At 52.5% G+C, this 22284-nt stretch overlaps 9 protein-coding genes across 9 annotated transcripts; 3 read left to right on the forward strand and 6 right to left on the reverse strand.

Annotated features, from left to right (window-relative positions):
- Positions 1-1990: 1990 nt before the first annotated feature.
- On the reverse strand, positions 1991-3082 carry N0V89_005776 (uncharacterized protein; the record flags this gene model as incomplete). The annotated part of the gene is made up of 1 exon (XM_056214550.1): positions 1991-3082. One exon carries the CDS (start codon positions 3080-3082, stop codon positions 1991-1993), a length of 1092 nt encoding a protein of 363 aa, XP_056071817.1.
- A 989-nt stretch (positions 3083-4071) lies between these two features.
- On the reverse strand, positions 4072-6225 carry ain1 (alpha-actinin; the record flags this gene model as incomplete). The annotated part of the gene is made up of 5 exons (XM_056214551.1): positions 4072-4269; positions 4326-5565; positions 5614-5966; positions 6048-6114; positions 6170-6225. The coding sequence occupies 5 exons, from the start codon at positions 6223-6225 to the stop codon at positions 4072-4074; spliced, it is 1914 nt and encodes a 637-aa protein (XP_056071818.1).
- Positions 6226-7267: 1042 nt separating this feature from the next.
- N0V89_005778 (uncharacterized protein) lies at positions 7268-8482 on the forward strand (the record flags this gene model as incomplete). The annotated part of the gene is made up of 1 exon (XM_056214552.1): positions 7268-8482. One exon carries the CDS (start codon positions 7268-7270, stop codon positions 8480-8482), a length of 1215 nt encoding a protein of 404 aa, XP_056071819.1.
- A 1717-nt stretch (positions 8483-10199) lies between these two features.
- On the forward strand, positions 10200-12837 carry CLA4 (Protein kinase; the record flags this gene model as incomplete). The annotated part of the gene is made up of 3 exons (XM_056214553.1): positions 10200-12221; positions 12269-12368; positions 12425-12837. 3 exons carry the CDS (start codon positions 10200-10202, stop codon positions 12835-12837), a joined length of 2535 nt encoding a protein of 844 aa, XP_056071820.1.
- Positions 12838-13399: 562 nt separating this feature from the next.
- N0V89_005780 (uncharacterized protein) lies at positions 13400-15548 on the reverse strand (the record flags this gene model as incomplete). Its single annotated transcript, XM_056214554.1, has 7 exons — positions 13400-13519; positions 13674-13930; positions 14056-14149; positions 14199-14221; positions 14282-14815; positions 14870-14957; positions 15018-15548. The coding sequence occupies 7 exons, from the start codon at positions 15546-15548 to the stop codon at positions 13400-13402; spliced, it is 1647 nt and encodes a 548-aa protein (XP_056071821.1).
- Positions 15549-16108: 560 nt separating this feature from the next.
- N0V89_005781 (uncharacterized protein) lies at positions 16109-17359 on the forward strand (the record flags this gene model as incomplete). Its single annotated transcript, XM_056214555.1, has 3 exons — positions 16109-16187; positions 16235-16911; positions 16967-17359. 3 exons carry the CDS (start codon positions 16109-16111, stop codon positions 17357-17359), a joined length of 1149 nt encoding a protein of 382 aa, XP_056071822.1.
- A 51-nt stretch (positions 17360-17410) lies between these two features.
- Positions 17411-18349, reverse strand: AYR1_2 (NADPH-dependent 1-acyl dihydroxyacetone phosphate reductase; the record flags this gene model as incomplete). Its single annotated transcript, XM_056214556.1, has 2 exons — positions 17411-17808; positions 17914-18349. 2 exons carry the CDS (start codon positions 18347-18349, stop codon positions 17411-17413), a joined length of 834 nt encoding a protein of 277 aa, XP_056071823.1.
- Positions 18350-19102: 753 nt separating this feature from the next.
- N0V89_005783 (uncharacterized protein) lies at positions 19103-20530 on the reverse strand (the record flags this gene model as incomplete). The annotated part of the gene is made up of 1 exon (XM_056214557.1): positions 19103-20530. The coding sequence occupies one exon, from the start codon at positions 20528-20530 to the stop codon at positions 19103-19105; it is 1428 nt and encodes a 475-aa protein (XP_056071824.1).
- Positions 20531-20900: 370 nt separating this feature from the next.
- On the reverse strand, positions 20901-21989 carry N0V89_005784 (uncharacterized protein; the record flags this gene model as incomplete). The annotated part of the gene is made up of 1 exon (XM_056214558.1): positions 20901-21989. The coding sequence occupies one exon, from the start codon at positions 21987-21989 to the stop codon at positions 20901-20903; it is 1089 nt and encodes a 362-aa protein (XP_056071825.1).
- Positions 21990-22284: the final 295 nt, after the last annotated feature.

The following is a 22284-nucleotide window of genomic DNA, read 5'->3' on the forward strand; positions in this document are numbered from 1 at the left end:
AAGTCGTACAGTGTTCTGCAGGTAGGCCGGGGTGTTGAGAGGTGTAATTTCCGTATTCGAGGTGGAGGTGGCGATCATGACCAGGCTTCTGGGATGAAGAAGGGTACATATTCACTAGAGGGACGTGCCGCTCTCATGCATTGTAGAGCCGATGGTAGATATCAATATCACGAGACATGTGCATGGCGTCTGTTGTGGCTTCTAGGCTGATTTTGGAGTCGATCTCCTCGCTTTGCGCACAGGCTTACGGCTAGACGTGGATGGCACGAATGAATTCAGGATGAATGGAGATGCGTGCGTGGCCGAGAGCGGCGTGAAGGTTGGCGCGCGTTTGCTCATGTACGCGCAGGCGCCACTTTCATATGTAAGGTTTGTTGGATGTAATGTCTTGTGATATGTGCATTGATTCGAATTGCAATACATATATGATTGTGCTTCTGAACACGGTCTGTGTACTGGCGACCTGCTGTGCAGTAAGTTGAAAGCTAAGCAACAGCAAAGGTACGAACGAGCTATCAAATAAATATATTGCTATTGCGGGGAATTCACCCACTCAAAAGGGTTTGGTTAAAAGGCGAGCAGACACTTTGGCTTGCCTCTGATATCAACTTCTGATCTGGTGGGTGGATTGGGCCCTTTTGGTGAAAAGGTGATGCGATCAAATGTTTCTGACATTGACTTCGGGCAATATATATATACTAGAAACATAAATTTCCAACCCTCAAAAGCAATGTTGTGTAGTATTTGTGGTGTTGCTGAGGGATGTAAGCGACTCCAGGCGCTGATTGTAGTGTGGGTACCCGAAAAAGCAAAGTCTTCATTGGTCGGCTCGTGCGAACAGCTCGTCAGGCTGAGAAGTGATCAAGCAGAGGGGCACAAGGCTTCTGCGATGAGCTTCCGAAGATACTCATTTCCAAGCCACAACGGTCTATGAGCATTGGATACAACTGTCGCACCTTCTCGAAATCACATCATCGTCCAGTTTCAGTTTCGTTCGTGGATTTCCCGGCCAAGTAATCATCAGTGACAATGAAAAAACAATCTATGAACAAAACCCGCGCAACATTGTAGCCTCTACATGTTGAGCCAGAGCTTATTGTTGCGAAGACACCGATGGGAATACTCTAAAATGAAGCAATCTCTCGTGATTCAGAGTTGCTAAGGCTGGAATTAGCTTTAATTTTTACACCAGCTCTGGTTGCCGCGGTATTCCGGCGTTGGATAAAGCAGCACACTTGGGAAATAATATCCATGACGATCGATTATCTCAAGGCAATTTGGTGTGGCCTCTCGCCGGACACCTAAAACCGCCGCTCAAGCCTGGAATGATAAGGGTAAGTAGCCAATGTGTAAGTGACCATCAACCTCCATGTTATGGGTTTGGCTAAACATTCTACTTTCTTTAGCTGCTAGAAGAGCAAACAAGGTATAGAAATCTCCTGAAGAACAGGGGCGTCTCTGGGAACACGTTGGATATCTATACGGAGAAAACATGCGCAAATCCAAGACGCTACACTTGACCAATTTCTGCCTCGGAATAAAGATACTCACCGAAAAGATCAGGAACAGAGAACATATGCTTGGAGAAGCGCCTTGGGTTTCGTCAGCGGATGCTTGTGCTTAACCGAAAGTCCCACTGGAGTCAAGACGAGCTTTCCATGCACATGCAGCGACCTTCCATTCTCCGCTGCACCAATGCCTACCACCTCGGCCCCAGCCCTGACACATGCTTTTCGTACTCGTAATAACTAGCCCTCTACAAAACGCCATCTTAGCCTCAAATTAGTTTTCCATCGTGCCCCAAGTATCCTCTGAAACCTCTTCACCCGGGCCGCATATGACGTATAATCGTATCTGCAAGGTCCCGAGACATCACCCCGAAAAGCAAAATCGCATTTCCACACCACGGATCTCGAAGTAACTTGTACAGTGTGAAGCGAGTGTCAATCATGCCTGATACACAGCATCTATCCTCGCTCGTCCCCCTCCCTCAGATCTTCGATTTCCCTTCGTTCCCTGCAGGCCCCTTCAAGGCACAAGTCTGCGTCATTGTCGCAACCAGCCTCATCTCTCCCCCCTCCTCCCCGTCTTCCTCAGTCGACCCCATCTCTCGCCATAAATTTGCCTGCACATAGTCCCTCTCATCACGGGCAGACTGGCAAGTATGCTCCCTAACATGCCACGCAGTTGCATCCAGCTCGTCGACATGAAACCGCAGTGCAAAGTCTAGCGTAGCATACACCTGTACCTTCCCGGGACCTGCATGTGCCCACCAAGGAGCAATGACCGAGGTCCAGGTATCGAGAAAGTGAGCGAAGAAGCAAGCTGAGGCTGCGGAAGTGGTTGGAGGTAAACGCGCTTCTGTGCTTTGCGACTTTGTACTTTCGAGAGGTAATGTCTTGCGCAGCTGGATCCAGTCATACGATGCTTTCTGTGCATACGGAAAATCTCTTTGAGTAGTCTCTTTGTCGAGACGAAGGCCAATTGATTGCTGGTCCAACATTCCCTCGGGGCAATAGCGGTTGTGCCAGATGTCCAGTAGGTCGAAGAACGGTTTCATGTACGCTAGCCTTTTTTTGTCGACCCTGCCGTTTGCAGCGTCGACCCGGAGCTTATCGTGAATGTCTTGCAACTTCGAGTGGGGGGTGATAGGTGATATCCGTGGCTGAGCCGAGAACGAAACGACTGTCCTATCTGTAGCTTTGGCAACGAAGTCTACAAGTATGACGCTCGTTGTGCGGATTTTGCCAGATTTGTCGGAGGCTGGCTGAGATACAGTGATTTGCCGTGTTGCGAAGCCTCGTGTGTCGCGAAGGGATGTGACTTTTAGGTTGAGGGGAACGGAGCAGCGAGTAGCGCCGTAGAAATGGCCGAGTACTGAGTAGAGACGCAGAGTGGGTAGTCGCGCTGGCTCTATCGTCTGGTATGCTGCATGAATAGCCTGTGCTAGTGTGCTGCCGCCAAAGGCCACATCCGCCGCTGTGTTGAGAGGGCTCGGTGGCTGGCTCGATTGGAAGCGCCAGCTGCTATCTGAGTCCTGATCTAAGGAGCGAAGAGCCAGGATTGAGGCAGCGTCGAGCATTGCGACGTTTGTAATGACTTGAGGTTCAGAGTATGTAAGTACTGCGAAAGCTCAAGGGTCTCTTGCGACGGAAAGATGGGCATGAACGGGTTGGTTATACCAGAAGATGCTTATACAGGATCAATAAGCTCTTTATAGTGTTTCATGACTCGAGCTCGATGCATCTATGCGCGAGATAGTCACCGTGAGCCCAGCGGCGCCGTAGTCCCGAGGTTGTTCACTGCTTACGCCAAGCATCTCCGCACGTGGCAGAGCTAGCATTGCCATCGACATACAGCCAAACTACAGCAACTTGAACGAAGATGACATTGCGTTTTTTTGAGGCTTATAGCGATGGCGGGGTCAATCGTCAGGATCAAAGGTGGGGCCGAGTCATCTTAGTCAAGTTGTAGCCGCAACAAGATCAGGCCATGCGTCCTTGTGTAGTATTTGGAAAATGTTCGAGATGATGATACTCTGACGTTCAATTTGAGTACTGGTAGACTAGCGTTTGTCCCGCATGTCAACCACACGCAAAACCCGTTCTCAGTGAACCCTGACCCATTAAGGATCAGGATCTGTCAAGCACATGCTCGACTAGACTAGCTCCTACGATCTCCTGAACCCAATGCCAGAAGCATTCCTCCATTCCCTCAACCTAGAACGAAAGCGGTAGATTGAATGATAGAAGGTAGCCATCGTATTACAATAGGGGTATACCTAAGCTCTCCAAATCACAACGCTCTTATGCAAACAAAAGGAATCCAACCCAATGACAGACACAAAATCAAAGCCTTACCCAAGCACCCGCTATCTTCCAACCATAACAATACTCGGCGCCAAACAATGCAAATGAGGATCCCGCCCTTAAGCAAACAGCAATTTCTGTCTACTTAGTCTTATCACCTAAGCGCGCCGTCTCTTGGCGGTGCAAGATCCAAGCTCTTCAAGAACGTGCCCTGAGTGTTAGCCCTCGCAAGGACAGTCAACCTGGTCTCAGCCGAGACATCCTAACTCCCGTTCACGAGGCCATTGCCGTTGTTCGCGCCGCCCATGTACCGCTCCATGTAGGTGATGTAGTCGTATTTGGGAATGTTGCGATCTTCCTGCATGTCAGGACCCTTGTGTTCTGGCATGCTTGCGATAAGGTCTTCGATGATCTCGTCAGGGACGAGCGAGTGGCGAAGGTCGAGCTCGGTGACATATGGCTATGTTGTATGAGTAATCGCGCAATCTGGGACAGGTAGGAGAAGGGTATGCTTACCTTGCCGTCAGCAACCTCCTTGAACGACTCGAACACCTGCTCCGCTGTGTTCTGGTCTTCCGTCTCATCAACCATGAATCGAATAAACTGCTCAAAGGTGACGTAGTCGCGTCCTCCGCTCGTGTCACGGAACTTCTGGTGCATCTCTTCCTCGTCGTAAACGAGACCCAGACTGGCCAGCGCCGCCGAAAATTCTAGCTCCTGCAGTGAATTCGACGCATCGCGATCGAAATGTCTGAATACAGATTCGAACTCTTCTAATTGTATTGGCGTTAAATTTGTCATGTTGCGAGCTACCATTTGGTTCTCCAAGAAAGCGAGCTTTTTCGAGACGGATGACTTCACCAAACCAAGTTCGTATTCGAGTTCGTCGTAGGTATATGTTGTGTAGTCATTCTCTTCAATGTTGGCTTCTTCGCACTGCTCGTCGAGTGAGGCGATGAGATCCAGATACTGGTCTAAAGGCGCGAGGTTATCGCTAATCTTCTTCGTGTGTTCCATTTGATCTTCTACATCGCCTTCCAGGCCAGAAAGTGATATCGACAATGTATTCAAGGCGAGTGCGAAGTCGTTGGCTTTATCGGCAAAGGATTTTCGAAGTGCGTTCTTGATATCGCGTATGGTCTCATTGATGACTTGCGAGCGGTCGCGCTCAGCTTTCATGAGGTTTGACCAAGCTGTATCCAAAGCTTCCAAGCTAAGTTCTGCTGGAGGTTCATATGGGTTCAAACGGTATGTTGATAGTTTCGTCTTGATGTTACCCAAGAGCCCGGCGACTTCTGACTTCTCCGCGACCCATGCGCGTTTGTTCTTGCGTTTGTATTCTGTGAACTTGCCCGACTGAGCTTTTGCATCCGCGTATGAACCATCGAAAGTGGCCTCTTCCCACTGTTTACGCTGCTCGGCAATTTGTCGCAGCAGCGCACGCATCCGCTGCTCAAAGTTGTTCTGCATTTCCCATGCGCCATGCATATTCTGTACGAACTTCTCTACCCGGCGACCGGCATTCTCGACACGCTCCATCTGCGAGAAGGCGTGGAACCAGTAAGCGATGTAGGTCATGAGGGAGCGCTCGTCGGGTTTGGCTACGTCGCAAACGTCTTCTACATCGAGCAGATCGGGTATGCCAATCTCTTTGGATGCTATGTCAAACGCAAGTTGCATGTTTCCACGGTGATCGCTCTTGTCTAGACTATCGTAGTCGATCAGGTCGGGTCGATGGATATCTAGGAGCGCACAACTGTTTGCCTGTCAGTCCTTGTTTGAGAAGACCTCACAGTCAACCTACAATGCCAGCCCATCGTTCCAGCTTGTCGAGAAGTCCCGAACTTCGACCTCATCGTAGCATGCCGTCTTCCGCTGACACCATAATAGCAGACCCTCCTTAGCACTCAACCCCTCCTCGTTGATGTCGCTAATGGTGAATCTCAGGATCAAAGTCCATATCAGGCCTAGTATAATCTTGCTATTGCCGTCGACAACGTCTTCTGCACCAATGTTGGTCATCTGGATGCCCCTTCTTTTGATGTAGTCCAGCGACTTATTGACATTCTCAAACTTCTGCACGCGGAGCTTCGGTCGGGAGGCATAGCGGCCGAGCGATTCATTGCTTAGGATCTCGAGGAGGTGTACAAGGGCGATCTAGGGCAGTCAGTAAACAAAGGACAACATGGCCGTCGAACGATGGGCAGGGGCAAGGGAGGACGGGAGAGGGTGACTGACACCGTCGGACAGGTCTAGGATTAGGTCATTGATCTCAAGCTCGCGGGCTTTGAGTTTGCTGTTGAGCCTGTAGCAATACGCTTAGTACGGGGTGTTCGGGGTGTTTGGCGGGGGATGCGCACCACTTTGTGAAGGTCTTCTGCTGGACCTTGACCCATTGCTGCTCAAGCGGGGCCATGGCGAACGATGAACATGAAGACTACGAAGTCTGTGTGCGTACTCGAAAAGGGTGCATGCGGTAGGAATATGGGCGGAGAGTCTATTGGGCGTGGTGTGCTGCTGCTGCTTGGTGGGTTGCGAATCGGCGGCCAAAACAAATGGGGCTGCCGCGAGTCGGCTGGGTCGAGGCGGGGGTCCGCAAAACACCGTTGTCACCCTGTCGTTGGCTCGCCCTACAACCGCGATATCAAACCCGGTCGACCAATGTTCTTGCGCAATCCAGCTTCAATCGTAACTTGACTTCCAAATTGCTTTTACGAGGCTGCCTTGACCCTGCCTGCGCGACCGAGAACTGCGGGAAATAGGCAGTCGCATGAATTTGCGCCTTCCACCTCTTGCAGGCTTCGCGTCTTCTTCCTGGTGGCATCATGGATGCAGGCTATGCTGAAACTGCGCCATCGCTTCCCTACCATGAGCCGGCTATAGTCACATCCTTGTCCAGTCGTCACTCCTGCTGCTACTTAACGTTGTCAACGCTGTGCTCGACCGCCTCGTCTACTGTGGGCTTTTGGGGCAAGTGTTGGTAGGCATCACGTGGGGAACTCCTGGTGCCAAATGGCTTTCATCCGAGGTCGAGGAAGTCATCGTCCAATTGGGCTATATTGGCCTGATTCTACTTGTTTACGAAGGTATCCAATCACCCCGACAGAACTTCCATCGTCGCATTCTCTAGCTCATATCAGATCTCATAGTGCTCATCAAGCTTCGATTGGAATAGATAGTAATAGAAATGAACGCTGACATATTCAGGGGGCCTTTCGACTTCTTTTAGATCGCTGAAGGCTAACCTCGTGCTCTCCTCTGCCGTAGCCCTTACCGGCATGGGAGTACCTATGTGCCTTTCCTACATCCTTCAACCACTTCTAGGAGCAACCGCAATCCAAGCGTTCGCGGCTGGAGCTGCACTATGCTCGACAAGTCTAGGCACCACCTTCACAGTGCTTGCCTCAAGCGGCTTGTCGTCAAGCAGACTGGGTGTCGTCTTGACCAGCGCTGCCATGATGGACGACGTCGTAGGACTTGTCATGGTCCAGGTCATCTCGAACATAGGAGGAGGAGATATTAGTGCCGTGACCGTAATTCGCCCTGTTCTGGTCTCGGTCGCATTTGCAGTCTTCGTACCTTTCCTGTGCTGTTTATGTTTTAAGCCTTCAACCATAGTACTGAACCGCTTTCGCAAGAACCACCCGGACGCTTGGATCGCCAAGTTGTTATGCCTAAGACAAACAGCCCTGGTACTTCATACCAGTCTTCTGCTGGGCCTTGTCACGGGCGCCAGCTATGCAGGTACATCAAACTTGTTTGCCGCATATATTGCGGGAGCAGTCATTAGCTGGTGGGATAGTGAGGTACCTCATCCGGTTAACAAGCCAGGAAACCAAGCATCTCAGGAGAAGGCGAAGGCAAACCTGCGCGATTCACCTCGCGAGAGAGGAGAGATTCTTGCGGGAGAGGATACTCAACGTAATGCCAGTCAAGAATGTGAAGGAGAGCGCAATCGTGACAGTACAACGCAGGAGAAGCCGGAAGTCGAGAACGACACTTCTGGGACCGCTGTCTACGAGCGATATTATCAACAGGCTGTGGGTAGAGTTCTACAGCCGTTGTTTTTCGCTTCTATTGGCTTTTCCATCCCAATCACGCGGATGTTCCGAGGTTCCGTTGTATGGCGCGGCATCGTCTACACGATCCTGATGGCTTTGGGAAAACTTGTTTGCGGTCTTTGGCTTGTCCGCTTCTCTTTGACGCCTCTAAAGGAATCCTTGAACAAGACACTAGCTCAACTAAGGCTGCCTTCGATGCCTCACCTATGGGGAAAGAAGAATAGCAGCACTGGCCGGTCACGACCTACAAGTGCGCAGGAAGGACAGCAAAACACCAACCCCGAGACAGACCGACATACATCGCCTGTACAGAAGCCGTTTTCTCTGCACCCACCCCTCATATTGGCTTGCGCGATGACAGCCCGTGGAGAGATTGGCTTTCTAGTCTCCTCAGTAGCTGAGTCGAACGGAGTGTTCTCGTCAAGGAGCCAAGAGCATGGCTCAAACTCAGATATATTCCTCATTGTAACGTGGGCCATTGTCTTGTGCACGATCCTCGGACCGCTAGGTGTGGGTCTGTCGGTGCGTAGGGTGAAGAGGCTTGAGGAGGAGAAGAACGGGGAACAGGAAGGATCTGGAAGGGATGTCCTCGGCGCATGGGGTGTGGAATAGCTTGTAGGCCACGCAAGTTTGGCGTTTGACATGCTCGGTAACTGGTAACCCGGCGGGCGTGGAAAGTCACAGTGGCACCTTCCTGATGGCAGGTCCGCGGGTCGCGCCTTCCAGTACAAATAGTCACTGCCACTTGGCAGGACACCGCAAACCACCGGCAGCTGTCCTTCCGAATTGCTATGTGGATTTCACATCTGGTAATCTTAAGGCCCAGAGGCTCAAAGCTTCGCAGTTGCAACTTGAAATCATCGATCGACCTGGGATTGCCTATTACTGCAAGCTCTGGTCTTGCTGTGTTTGTTCGCCTCGGTAAGGATGCTCAGGAGAACGTCGTCCGGCCGCCTGGCTGCACATATGACGTCTTGCACCGGAAACGCTGTTACACCTGTGCACTGCATGCGCATTTGATACACAACCCCAGCATTGAAACGCGGGAAAGCGGCCGTTTGGGGGGGAATGCCGTACATGTGGGTCTAGGCGCAAAACAGAAAGAGATCGGACATGATCGCTTGAAGAATAATCCGAATCACTTTCCGCGCGCGAGAATCTGTGGTCGAGGGGTGGAGCCGCACGCTACTACTGTACAGGGGCGAGCAGACGTGGACAACAAACATCGACTTTGAACACCATCACTGGGCATCAGCACGCACATGTGACATGGCAAGCTTGGAATGGACAATTGTGGCGGGCGCGGCTGGACGCCGTTGGCGGTTGGTGGGTTTGGTAGCAAGGCAAGGGCGTTTCAGTCGCGCGACTCTCTGATTTAGGCGGACGTCTGAAACGTTGATCTGGGCGAAGATGGCAGAGCCGCCGGCGCTCTTTGCACTCAAGCTTTCGCCCGCCCGCTGCTGGAGCCGTGGGTTGCGTCGCGCGTGCTAGTGCGGGAAACACTCCCGCGCTGTGTGTTGCTGCAAAGAATGCTCACAGAATCCTTCATATTACCCACCACCCTATGAAGGCCCAGTGCAAGATTCATTGGCTGCTGTATCTTCTTTGAGGCTTAGAGAGGTGTCAGCAGCATCACGTGCCCCGTGTCGCTGCTTTAGCCTGGCGGACTCGACCAAGCTAGCTGTCGAAGACGCCGCTACGCTACGCCCATCGACGTCTCCCCACCCACAACCACGCTCCTCTCGCCCTTTTGCTCCTGTCGGACGCCTGCGAGCACCTCTGCTTCGCGCCGGAACGCCTGAGCCTCCTATGTCGGCGTCTACCTAGGGCTCACTCTCTGGCAGCGACATCGATTGGCCGCGGCTCGCTCGCTTTCACCGACTGCTACCCACCCAGCCTTCCGCACCCACGACTCGCCCTTCCCGCTACGCTGGTACCCACAGCATTCACTCTTCTTCAGGGGCTTGAGTGTACTCGACCACAGGGCATTTTCTTTCCTCCGCCGCTGGCAACGGCATTTCACACGCCTTTCTGTCCAGTCGACTCCCCCGCATTCGCAGCAACATTAGGCGCCTTGCGGCAACCACAGCATTCGCAGACAGTATTGTCGGATCCTGTAATAATTAGTACACCCTCGCGCGCCTAACCGTGACTCCAAGTGAGTACTCACTCAAACGGGGTTGTCACAGAACTTCTTGGCCCCCCCTTCAACCCCCCATTCCAGCATCGGGCTCCTTACCACCGCTCAAGTGCGCCTGCAACGCTTTCTCCGCAACACCACGCACTGTCAGGCTAATATCTACGCAGAATGTATTCCCGCGATCAATTCATGAACCCGGGGCCCGCCCCGCGGCCCCCTACTGACCGACCTCGCCTCGCTCTGACCCCAAATACTAGCAACACGCTCCCCGGAAACATGGCCGGCATGAGCTTACAATCCCCCGCCTACAGCACCAGCGGAGGATACGGCAATGGCTCGACTACGTCCCTGATGCGCACGCAGTCCGAAAAGAGCATGTCGTCAAATGCAACGGTCAAGGAGGGCAACGTCAAGGTCAAAGATGAGGGTCTTTTTAAGTCTTTCGTCTGGGCCGATCGGTGGCTTGTCCTTCGTGAGTTTGAGCTCACCTTCTTCAAAAGCCCGAACTCTTCCAAGGTGGCGAATACGATCCAGCTTCGCGACGTGCTTGGCGTGGAGCGTTCAGATACCCAGCCTCTTTCATTTGAAATTACCAGGTCACTGAACCCCAACAAGGGTTCTTCTCCGCCCCGCGACGGTCCTACTAAGATCATCACTTGCAAAGTAGAGACCGATGACGAGGTCTATTCATGGATAGACAGCATTTACCAACGCTGCCCTAGCATGGGTGGGGTCAGCAACCCCACCAACTTTACTCACAGAGTACACGTAGGCTTTGACCCAACGAGCGGTGCCTTCGTCGGTTTGCCGGTAGAATGGGAAAAGCTGCTCACTGCTTCGGCACTTACCAAGGATGACTACGCGAAGAACCCAAAGGCTGTTCTGGAGGTATTGGAGTTCTACACAGAGAAGCTAGTCAAGCGCGCAGATGACCCAGCACAATATCCTAGCCTGACACCCACACCGCCCGTCAACGCTGGCATGGAGAAACAACTTGGATACGCTGCCGGTGGCAGTTCCATTGCACCACCTCGTCCTGCCCCACCAAACGGCTACGCTCGCAAGGACAGCTACAGCTTGGCTCGACAGGACACCCCACCTACCTCTGGCTACGCAACGTCACAAGGTCAAGACCCTCGTTATGAGCAACAGCGACGTATGGAACAAGAACGAGCACGCGAGCAGCAGAGGGCGCGTGAGAGGGAAGAGTACGACCGACGGGAACGAGAAGAGTTGGCTGCCTACAATGCATCCTTACCGCAGAAAAAGTTACCGATGGCACAACAAGAGTTCGGAGGTGGCTATGATTCGCGAGAACAAAGTCCATCGGGAACATCGCGTTACAATCCTAGCCGTCCAGCTCCATCAACTCCGGGTGGTTCAAGAGGCCCGCAGCAGCAACAGCAGCAGCAGCAACAACAACAACAACAGCAACAACAACAACCTGCGGCTCTGCGCCAGATGCAAGCTCAACGTCCCGCTCCCTCTGCCCCCCGGCAACAGAACGGCAATGGTTATGGTGCGCCAGCCACTCAGGCACAACGCCCTCCCGTTCAGCCGAACTCGAAGTACCAGAACTCGGCCAACCAGGTACCTCAGGCACGCCCGCCGCAAACCCAACCGCAACAGAAACAATATCAGAGCTCTGCTGCGCCCAAGCCTTTGAACGTAGTGGCCAAACAGCCTGCTGCAGCTCCTGCTAGTGATGCCGTAAAGAAAGCAGAGCAAGCACTCACCGCCAAGAAGGAAGAGACGCCTCGCAAAGATGTGCGCATGTCCAGCATGTCAGAAAGTGAGGTCATGGCCAAGCTCCGCGAAGTCGTATCGAAAGACAAGCCTTTGGATTCGTACAACAAGCAGAAGAAAATCGGACAGGGTGCCTCAGGTTCGGTGTACGTTGCCCGGATCCGTGAGGGCGCCACATCTCCAATGGCACAGAAACTGCTACGGGAGAACGGTCCTCGGGCTCAAGTCGCTATCAAGCAGATGGACCTGCGCAATCAGCCACGTAAGGAGTTGATCGTTAACGAGATCATCGTCATGAAAGACAGCCATCACCCCAACATTGTCGACTTCTTGGATGCATTCTTGCAGGAAGAACAATCGGAATTGTGGGTGGTCATGGAGTTCATGGAAGGAGGTGCCTTGACAGATGTCATCGATAATAACCCTTCCATTAGTGAAGATCAGATCGCCACTATTTGCTTAGAGGTGAGTGCTCATTCGTGTTTCCTGGGCATATACTGACCATGTGATAGACATGCAAGGGTTTGGAAGATCTGCACACCAAGAACATCATTCACCGTGATATCAAAAGTGATAACGTGCTACTGGACGGGCGCGGCCGCGTCAAAATCAGTACGTTCCTGGTTCATTCCGATGTACCGAAATTCTGCATGCTAACCTAATAACAGCCGATTTTGGTTTTTGCGCAAAGCTTACCGAACAACGCAGCAAGCGTGCGACCATGGTCGGAACACCCTACTGGATGGCCCCGGAAGTCGTCAAGCAGAAAGAGTACGGCAACAAGGTGGACATCTGGTCGCTGGGTATCATGGCCATTGAGATGATCGAGTCTGAACCACCATATCTGAACGAGGAGCCACTGAAGGCACTTTACCTCATCGCGACCAACGGTACCCCCAGGCTCAAGAAGCCCGACAAGCTTTCCAAAGAGCTGAAGGCCTTCTTGTCCGTGTGTCTTTGCGTGGACGTCAAGTCCAGAGCCAGTGCTTCGGAGCTGATCAGCCATGACTTCCTCAAGACCGGATGCGGCCTCGCTGGTCTATCCCAGCTTCTTACCTTCCGAAAGAACGGCAGCCACTAGAACGGTTTACCTTGAAGCTTTCTTCGCCTTATATCGATCGATACCCTTCCTCATAAATACATATACTAACTGCGCTCTCCTCTGCCTCTATTGTACCAGCGATCTTCACACAGCTTGACGAGATCGTAAAAGCGCAACCGGATCCATCTTGAGTTTATTTCCAGAATTGTTGGTGGGCTGCCTTTGAGATATGGGTTGAGTTTAAGATGTGCATCTACTCGACGAGACATGCCACGAACTGGCTTCGTCTTGCACGCGAGCAATGTGAATACGCACATGTTGTTACGGCTGGCTCTTTTTCGCTCCTTTCCGCGCATCGCATAGGATCAGTCTATTGGAGGGAACGAGGTCGAACGCGAGCGCAAGCTACGGCTGCGCAAAATAGGCGTAGCATGGCGCGCATGGGAATTCTGCTTCACGTTAATGAAGATGATAGATTTACGAATTGAAAAGTTCCGGCCCGGGAGAGATGCAGGGTGCCAAGTGATTCTTCCCAATTTGTGCGTGAGTGGCGACGTGCGTTGGTGGGCACTGACTGACTGTTGGCTACCTGCTTCTGTTCTTACTCCAACACCTCAAGCCACTGCTTCTCCATCACAGTGTCTTCGGCAACATCGGCCTCAAGAAATGGGCCAAACAATAGGTCTTTGATTTTCTGATTCTTTGCATCATCCGCACTATCCTCTCGTCACATCCTCACAAATTCTCAACCACAAACGTACAATGCTAGTATACTATGATTACAGAGTGTAAGAGACGTGAGAGGTGATCGGTAAGTTCCTTGACTCCGTCTCCAAATGTTGCTACGATCCCGCCACCTCCTTTCAAGCGCTCACATCCGAATTACTTCCACCCTTGACCGGCTTTCTCAAGTCGTTGTCGACTACATCATCCAGCACTGTCTCTCCCCTCTTCTGAGCCTTCACCCTTGCTAACTTGAGCCTCCGTGTATCCTGCTCCGACTTTCGCGTCATCCACCACGTCCCCAAGGTCGTTAGGATACAAGCTGATACGAAGCTCATCGCGATGCCGAAACTGACGCCGTAGTGTGGTGCATATCTGCTTTGGAACAGATGCGGTCCGATAGCTCCACCTATAAAGGGTCAGTATAATCTAATACAAGGGGGAACAAGCAGTGTTATTGGATTTTGAACAAGCGATGAAGAGGCCTCCCTTCGCTGCAAAGACAACTGCACTTTGAACCCAAGGTCGACTTACCGATCTGACCATAACTATTGACGAAGCCGATGGAGAACGCAGAGCCTGTGGCTTTGGATGTCGTCTGTACGCGCCATGGCCACATCATCGGGTACTTTCTTTCATTAGCTGAGACGCTGACTTTATGCTGGAGAGTCACGTACCCATGCGGACGTTAAGCCGTTACCTATCAGTGTTGCTGCGTACACACCACCACTGTTAGGGTAAGCGTACAACGTCCCATAACAAGCCAGAATAACGATCAGGAAAGACAGTGGATACAGCGGCCGTGGTAGTCGCCCGTTGTCAGCGGATGCTCCGGTGATACCAATGACGATAATGCTAAAGATCGAAATAGGTAAGTTCAGAAGCTGCGCGGATGCAATATCAGTGTACCCAAGATCCGCTATCACAGTAGGTTGATAGAAGCGGACACCGCTAGTTCCAATGGTAAACAGCGCCCAGATGAGCGTGAAAACCCAAAGTCGTATGTCCTTCAACGACTCGACGATTTCACGCCAGTTGAAGTTCATTTCTGCGGCTTGCGGTGCGTTTCCGGGGAGACGCGCTTGGATAAAGGCCTTTTCTTTTTCGGTGAGCCATTTTGCCTGCGGTGGGAAATCGGGGAAGATCCAGTATACGGTGATGCCGAAGGCGATGGTGATGATACCCTCCACGAGGAAGATCCATTGCCAACCAGAGAGACCGTGGGCACCGTCTAGGTGGGAGAAGGCAAAGGCAAGGAGCCCGCTTACGACGCCGGAGAGGTTACCCAGGATATCTTCAAGGAAGTGAGTTTTGGATGAATGCAGTGATTGGTGAGTTCTGAGCTTACAGAAATAGAGTAATCGGACGGACATTTCGTCAGGTCGATACCAGTAGCACATTTGTAGTATGACACCAGGAAATAGTCCCGCCTCAAACTAACGGAAGGAAAACGGTCAGCATCGCGCATCACATGTTGTGGAATTAGGCACACTTACAAGTCCAAGAAAGAACCTCGCAACATACAAACCCTCCTTATTCGTCACAGCAGCATGACAAGCCAACGCAATGCCCCAAGTAACCATGATTCGCGACTGCCAACGCGAAGGCAGTAATTTCTTGATCAAGAGATTCGAAGGTGCCTCAGCAACAATATACGGAACATAATACAACGTAGTGACCAGATTGTACTCGTTCGAAGTCATTCCAAGCTGGTTCATGATGTTTGTTGGACTGCCTTTGTTCATAACACGCGCATTGGATACGTTGTCCGCGTCGATGTTCTTGAGCAGGAACATAATGGAACAGAGGGTCATGAGGCGCCAATCGATGTTCCGAAGAAGCTTCTTCTCCTCCTCGGCGGAGAGAAGGGCTCGCGCGCGCATGCGTTCGGCATCGTAACCTTCGATGTCTGGGTCGGCTGCTGTACCTGTAACGATGGAACCGCGTCGTACATAGTGAAAGTCTTCGCCATGGTTGGAGGCTATGGCGCTCGAGGCCGTAGCGGTTTGCTCCTTGGTGTCGACCATTGTGAGAGGACGTAAGGATGCTTGTCATCGTCAAAGTCTAGCTCTTCTATTTAAGACTGGCAAATTAACAGGGCTACGCACGCGTCGTCTCGAGCCAGCCAATGCTGCATCATCTTCGACAAGCATCGTGCCATTCAATCCAACTAGACTCTAGATGGCATACTTGTTCACTATGTGGGGTGTAAAGAGTGGGCGATACGCGACTCAAGGCATGTCTCACGGACATAGGCACGCTTTCTGGTGCAGGAAATGGTCGTTAGTCGCAAGCACGCTATGCAAGCCCTCAGTGACGACAATCCACTAAGAAGAACCTTTGATAACAGGCTTATAGATGATTCACCTCGCGATGATCTTTGGCCGAACTTGGATGGGTAGTTGCGTGCTCTCGCCAAGGATCACGACAGCCCTGCATAAGCTTGCGGCAGCTTAACCATACACCCGCATTGCGCTAAGTCTGACGTTCGGCTTATTGCCGAACCATCTTGCGGGGTCAGTGTGTATTTAGTCGGGCGAACCTACTCGAGGAACTGAAGCCATTCGAGCATCATTGATCTAACAACATGGCTACCATTGTGGAAACTTCCAGAGCGGAGACTCCCGTTCTGACTTACAATCAAGTTCCAGAAACACAATTCGAGCGTGAGTGATAGTCAAGATGTAGACGGTTGGCATGCTGATGTTTGCAGTCCTATGGGCAGATCTCGCCACCCTCGACCTCTCCCTCTTCGACACACCAGGTGGAAAAGAGAAGCTTGCAAAGCAGCTCCTCCAAGCTATCGACAAGATCGGTAATCTAACCAACCACCATATCACATTTCCACTGACCCAGCCAGGATTCTTCTACATCACCAACTTTGGCCTTAGTCAAGAAGCAGTCGACCGCCAATTCGCCATCGGGAAAGAGCTCTTCAACCTCCCCACCTCAGAAAAGCTCAAATACCGCGCCGACCTTGAGAATGGCGGGTACAACGGCTACAAGCCCCTTGGACTGCGCGAAGTACGTCCCGGCATCCAAGACAACACCGAAATCTACAATATCCCCAAGTTCATCCCGGAGCTGGAGCGCTCGCACCCAGCCATCATCAATGCGCACCGCGAGGAGATTGAGCAGTTCGCACGCCACATCAACGACGATGTTGTGGGGAAGTTACTGGTTTTGCTCGCCATCATTTTAGAGTTGCCTGAGAATTTCTTTCTGGAAAAGCACCGGTATGACCAGAAGAGTGACTGTCATTTGAGATACATGAAGTACCACAAGCGGACTGCGCAGCAGAACGAGACACTTGGAAATGTTTGGGTGAAGGGACATACGGATTTTGGGTCGTTGACGCTGCTGTTCCGTCAGCCTGTGGCTGCGTTGCAGGTATGTCAACGGATGAGCATCTGGTATTGTGTCTTGCTAATATGATGATGTGTAGGTTCGCACTCCAGAAGGCCAATGGCGATACGTCAAGCCTTACCCAGGAAGCATAACAGTCAACCTTGCCGACTCTCTCGAATTTCTTACTAACGGGTTCTTAAAGAGTAGTATACACCGCGTAGTCGCTCCACCACAGGACCAAGCCGAAATTGATCGCCTTGGTGTGTTGTATTTCGTGCGTCCAGAAGATAGCATTGTGTTGAACCCGATTCAAAGTCCGGTTTTGGAGAAACTAGGATATACGAAGAGCAAGGACGAAAGCGCTGTCGGAGTCACAGCCGGAGAATGGGTAAAAGCGAGGGTTGCGAAAGGTGTTGCAAAGGGACGCGTAAGGAGTGAGTTGAACGAGGAGACTATTGTTGGGGGCAAGAGCGCTAAATACTATGACTGATGCGACGATGAGATACGGAAATGAGAAGGTACTGAGTGAAATACAAGCATTCTATGATAGCTTCGGCATCTTACCTAAGCCCCTACCATTGGCCACGACCAATTTGTCGAATATCCATTGGGGTAGGAACGGAATCAACCACTTGACCACACCCGAATTAGCACCCTTAAAGACTCTCCCGCTCGCACCATTGAGTACCTCGCTGGCGACTTCTTCAGCGAACTTTGATGTTGACATGTTCGTAAACGCCTCCTCCTTTGCAATCTCTTTCTCGATAGGCTTGTAGAAGGAGTGTTCAGGGAGCTGTGTAGGTGGCGGCGCATTGTTGACCATATTCGATGAGACGTTTCCCGCCACTAGCGTGACCACCTTAACGTTCAATGGTGCAAGTTCCATCCGAAGTGTTTCAGAATACTGGTTTATAGCAGCTTTGGACGCATTGTATTGGCCTGCATGCATTAGCTTCTTGATAACATAGCTTCACGAGAAGAAAATCGTAATATGGAAAAAAGGATCTCGATGACAGGAGAGATCGCGACCCAATGAACACTTACTCTGGAACGGCACATAGAAAATCCCAGCTGCACTCCCAACATTGACAATCGTTCCTTTAGCCTTCACCAACATCTGCTTAAACGCCTGTATCATGCGCAACGGACCCCAGTAATTCGCCTCAAACACATCTCTCGCCTTCTCGATATCGACATCCAGTGCTGGCATCACGTACTGTACTCCGGCATTGTTGATGAGTACATCGAGCTTGCCACCTGTTTTTGCTTCCACCTCTTTGGCTGCTGCGGCAATGGAAGCTGGCGACGTGACGTCGAGAGCAAGGAGATGAACGTTGGGGAGCGATGCGAGATCTTGCATTTTGGATATGGAGCGCGCGGTTGCGAAGACGGTGGCACCGTGTTTTTGGAAAGCGAGCGCGAGGGCGTGGCCTATGCCGCCGGCACTGGAACCAGTGATGAGCACTGTTTTGGAGGACATTTTGAAAATGGTACAGAAGATGAAGCACAGCAAGGAGGCGTTATAAGGCTCGATCAGACTCTTGTTTTCAGTTGCTTGATATGCGTTTGAATTTCGCAATTGCGTCGCGCTGCAGCTTAAATACTCCGAGCATGTTGGTACAGTTCAAGCGTGGTCCGAGATAGCAAGCGCTGAGCGTCATCGTCACGACCACCGCTCGGAGTCAGTAGCGCGAGAAGCAACTCTCGGTTTAATTGAAGATGCCGCTTTGAATCGCACACGCACATGTTAGCGCAGATTGTCAAGGGAAACGTACCCTGAGGTCAGTCCAGAAGTGGTAGCACAGGATCGGCCTAATGTCAGCCCGCATGGCCGCAGAGGCTCTACACTGGATTTCGTCCGCGACAGGACGGACAGTCAGCCTGGAACCGCTTATTAGTCAGGCGTAGGCCTCCAAAATTTCCGAGATTCTCGTGTTTCCGGTCGAACGACTGTGGATTCGCATGTCACCACTCGCGTGAACTAACCCGATCGGCTATATGGCCATCAGCATTTCGAAGACGAGGTCTAGTCTTCACAAACCCAATGCACACCACTTCGATCACGTACGTTGAGCTGTTTTTTTATTGCTGATGACATCATGAGAATCGAGCGACGCAGCAAACATCAAGTAATTTGTGATATTCGTAGGGTATCCATTTCATTAAGCTGCCGTACAAATCATCGTGAACATCGTCACCGCATACTTTTCGTCAATCAAACACGTCACAGGACTTAAGCCTTGCTACCCGCAACCTCAGAAACGGGCGACGCGGTCGATGCGCGCCCCTTCTTGGCAAGCCTGAATCCACCGAGCAGCATGAAGGCAGCGAGCAGGCCCAGCACAACCGCAAGCGTGACAAACGCACCAATGACGCCGCCGATAGCAGCTGACATGTGGCTACCACCACCACTGCTGCTCGCGTTTGCCGACCCGTCAGTGCCATCCTGAGAGTACTGCGCACACTTCCCAGTCGTGTTACCGCACTTTGTGCACCATTGCTCGGTAGTCGAGACGGCGATCTTGTTCATGTTGCTGGAGAATTTGTTCCACGAGATAGCATCGTCATTGCCGCCAAAGAGCGGGTACACGGCGGGTTCGCTGGCGTTGGATGTTGTGCCGTTGTGGAAGAGGAAGCGGACCTGGAGGTCGTCGGTAGCGGGGAAACCGTTGGAGGTGTCGGCGGTGGTGAAGAGCTCGAAGACCATGGAGGAGGCGTAGTCTGGTACGCCGTAGAAAGTCTCGTTGGCGTGGGGCAGGTCGACGAGGCCAAAGAAGGAGAGGAAGGTCGCATAGGCGCCGAATTGAATGCCGAACTTGTTGGCGCTGGTGCCGTCTTGGCCGGACTTGATGGTCGTATTCATGTACTTGAGAAGTTCGCCTGCGAGCTGCATGCCTGAGATGGCGCGGATGTTGTCGGAAGCGTTGTATGCAAGACCGTACTCGTGGGCGTCAGCAAGGGTGCGGATCTGGTAGAGGGTGTCGTTTGTGAGGACATCGGAGGAGGGGATGGAGGAATTATGGATCTCGGCCACGTTGATCAGGTCGTAGACCACGTAGGCGTTCTTGAAGGTGACGTCTTTCTCGTCGAAGGTGCCGTTCACAACGGGAACAAGCGCCTTGTAGAAGTCGGTGGTCTTGTTTAGAAGATCGTTGTACTCGGCGCTGGAGAAGAAGGCGTTGGAGCTGGTTTTGGCGTTTGCGCAGCTAGACGCATCCTGGAGCCAGCCGTTGTCTTCGCTGCCTGCGCCGGTGTCTACCGTATTAATGGGAATCAATTGGTATCCGTCCATGGGGGCCTGAACATCGCTACCATTGCGAAGAGTCTGAGCCGATTGGTAAGGAGGGTATAGGCCCTGCAGGAAACCCTGAGCCGAGTTCTGGAGCACATTGTCCACAGGCGCAGTGACGGCAAGCTGGGTGAGCCTGACGGTGTCCTGGTTCATCCCCTTGATCTTGGAATCGCCGGTAAGATACCTCGATCGGTAGTACTGGCCAGATGTGTAGACCTGCTCATATCCCAGAGCAGTGAGGTTGGTAGGCGCCAACGATTTTGGAGTACGGTCGCCATGGCGGTGGAACATGTAAGCTCCCAGCACAGTCTCTGCGGCTTCAGCCGACGCGACGGCGGAGGCAAGAGCAAGGGTACCAGTGAACTTCATCTTGACGGCCTGCGGAGATGAGGGCAAAGAAGCAAGAGTAACAGCGCAGGGCAGAAGCAACGCACGATGCCACCATGCTCCCTTTAAAGAGTCGGTTGGACCAGCCGATTGCCGGAGATGGCTCGATTGTGCAGAGCATAGCTTCGACTGTCGTACGCGCCGGGCCAATGGCGCGTCGCGGTGGGTAGCGGGGTAAGGAAGAGCTTCCTGAAGTCGCCTGGTGCGTGCAGTGTTGGGATGGGACGGAAAGTGGGGGTTAGCCTCGACTGGGCCGGCTTTTTCACTCACAACGAGAGACGTGCCTGTGAACCGCAAGCTCTGGTGTCTGCACGCCATGCGCCTCGATTCGACATACGTATTAACTGCTTGTTCACTCATCCTCGCCGCCATACAGTATCTCGCAGACGCCGCCAATTGGCACGTCCATGACTGCGTCTGTGCTGATGCTCCAGTAGCTCTTCCAGTCAGCTTTTTCCGCGGCACTCCACCGGCATGCCGGATGCGAATCTCTTCGGCCGCTTGTCACATCGGCTTGTCCAGCCTTATCTTTGCCATGTGCTTGCGATGACTGGGACGGCTGGCCCCGAACAATCTCCCCAGTCCGTTTGTCGACCAAGGCAATCTGGGCCGTCTCGTCTACGAGATTCTCACAACTGCTCATTGGGAGCGTGAGGTATCCCGTGTTGTAGCTTGCGAGAGCCACGTAGATGTAGACGACCAGGGCAACTAGCCAGCAGGGCACAGCGAGAGCCCACCAGCGATTCGGATAGTAGTGGATGCCCATCTGATGCAGCAGCGGAGATGGAACATAGGCCCACACAATGTACAGCAAGAAGGCGGCAGAGCTAGCGAGATATAGCGCAAAGCCATAGTACTCATAAGTGGGTACCTTGGGAGACGCGCGAGGCACCAAGGGCGCGTGGCGCGCAGACTTTGTGATACTTGCGAGGTTCGTAGTCGATGCAGGCGTTCTGGTGCCAGTAGACACGTCCACATCCGAAGAGTCTGGCGTCGTCCGTCGCGATGTCGTGGTGCTAAATGACGGTCGTAAGAGCGACGTCAACGAAGGTGAAGGAGGAAGTGGAACCGGTGGCCGATTGTAGAATGGCGGGTAGAGTGTGCTGGTCGCGTGCGGGAGCTGGGTGTAGGAACGCGACGCGTACAGTGGCCGACGCGCTGAAGGCGCCTCGTCCACCTCGTCAGACTCAGATCCTTCAGAATCCCCCGAACCAAGCATCAGCTCGTCCTCGTCCTCGTCCTCGTCCTCGCCCTCAGTATCATTCTTGACAGACGCTGGCTCCGTCGGGGAAGTGTGCGGGGCAGGTGTAGGCCGGTTCGCGGGCACGCCTGGCTCATTGTATGGCTTCCCGCTGTCTGGGGACTGTGGTGATGGAAGATTGGGTGTCGATCTCGACCGGAGGCCAACAGGCAGCGGCTTGCCTCTGCTTTTGGGTGACATGATGTCGAAAGAAGCTCGCAATGGCCGGCGTTGTGTCGTGTCGCATGCATTGGCGCGCTTGGAATTCGAACGACATCATCCTGGCATATGATTGGCCCGTGATCGCGAACCTGTTCATGCACCCCTTCCGCAATGTATCCCGTCACCGAGGAAGGTTGAACTCAACTAGTCACTCATGTCACGAGATCCAATGCATTAGGGACGTGCGGCTTATGGTGACGCTTGCAACATGCCGCAGGTGTTCCAGGCCAGGTCTTCGATTAACGGGTGGTTGTAATGCCGCAACAGGTCCTAC

This window comes from Didymosphaeria variabile (assembly GCF_027946475.1).
Source record: "Didymosphaeria variabile strain IMI 356815 chromosome Unknown scaffold_4, whole genome shotgun sequence".
In the NCBI taxonomy this organism is placed as follows: domain Eukaryota; kingdom Fungi; phylum Ascomycota; class Dothideomycetes; order Pleosporales; family Didymosphaeriaceae; genus Didymosphaeria; species Didymosphaeria variabile.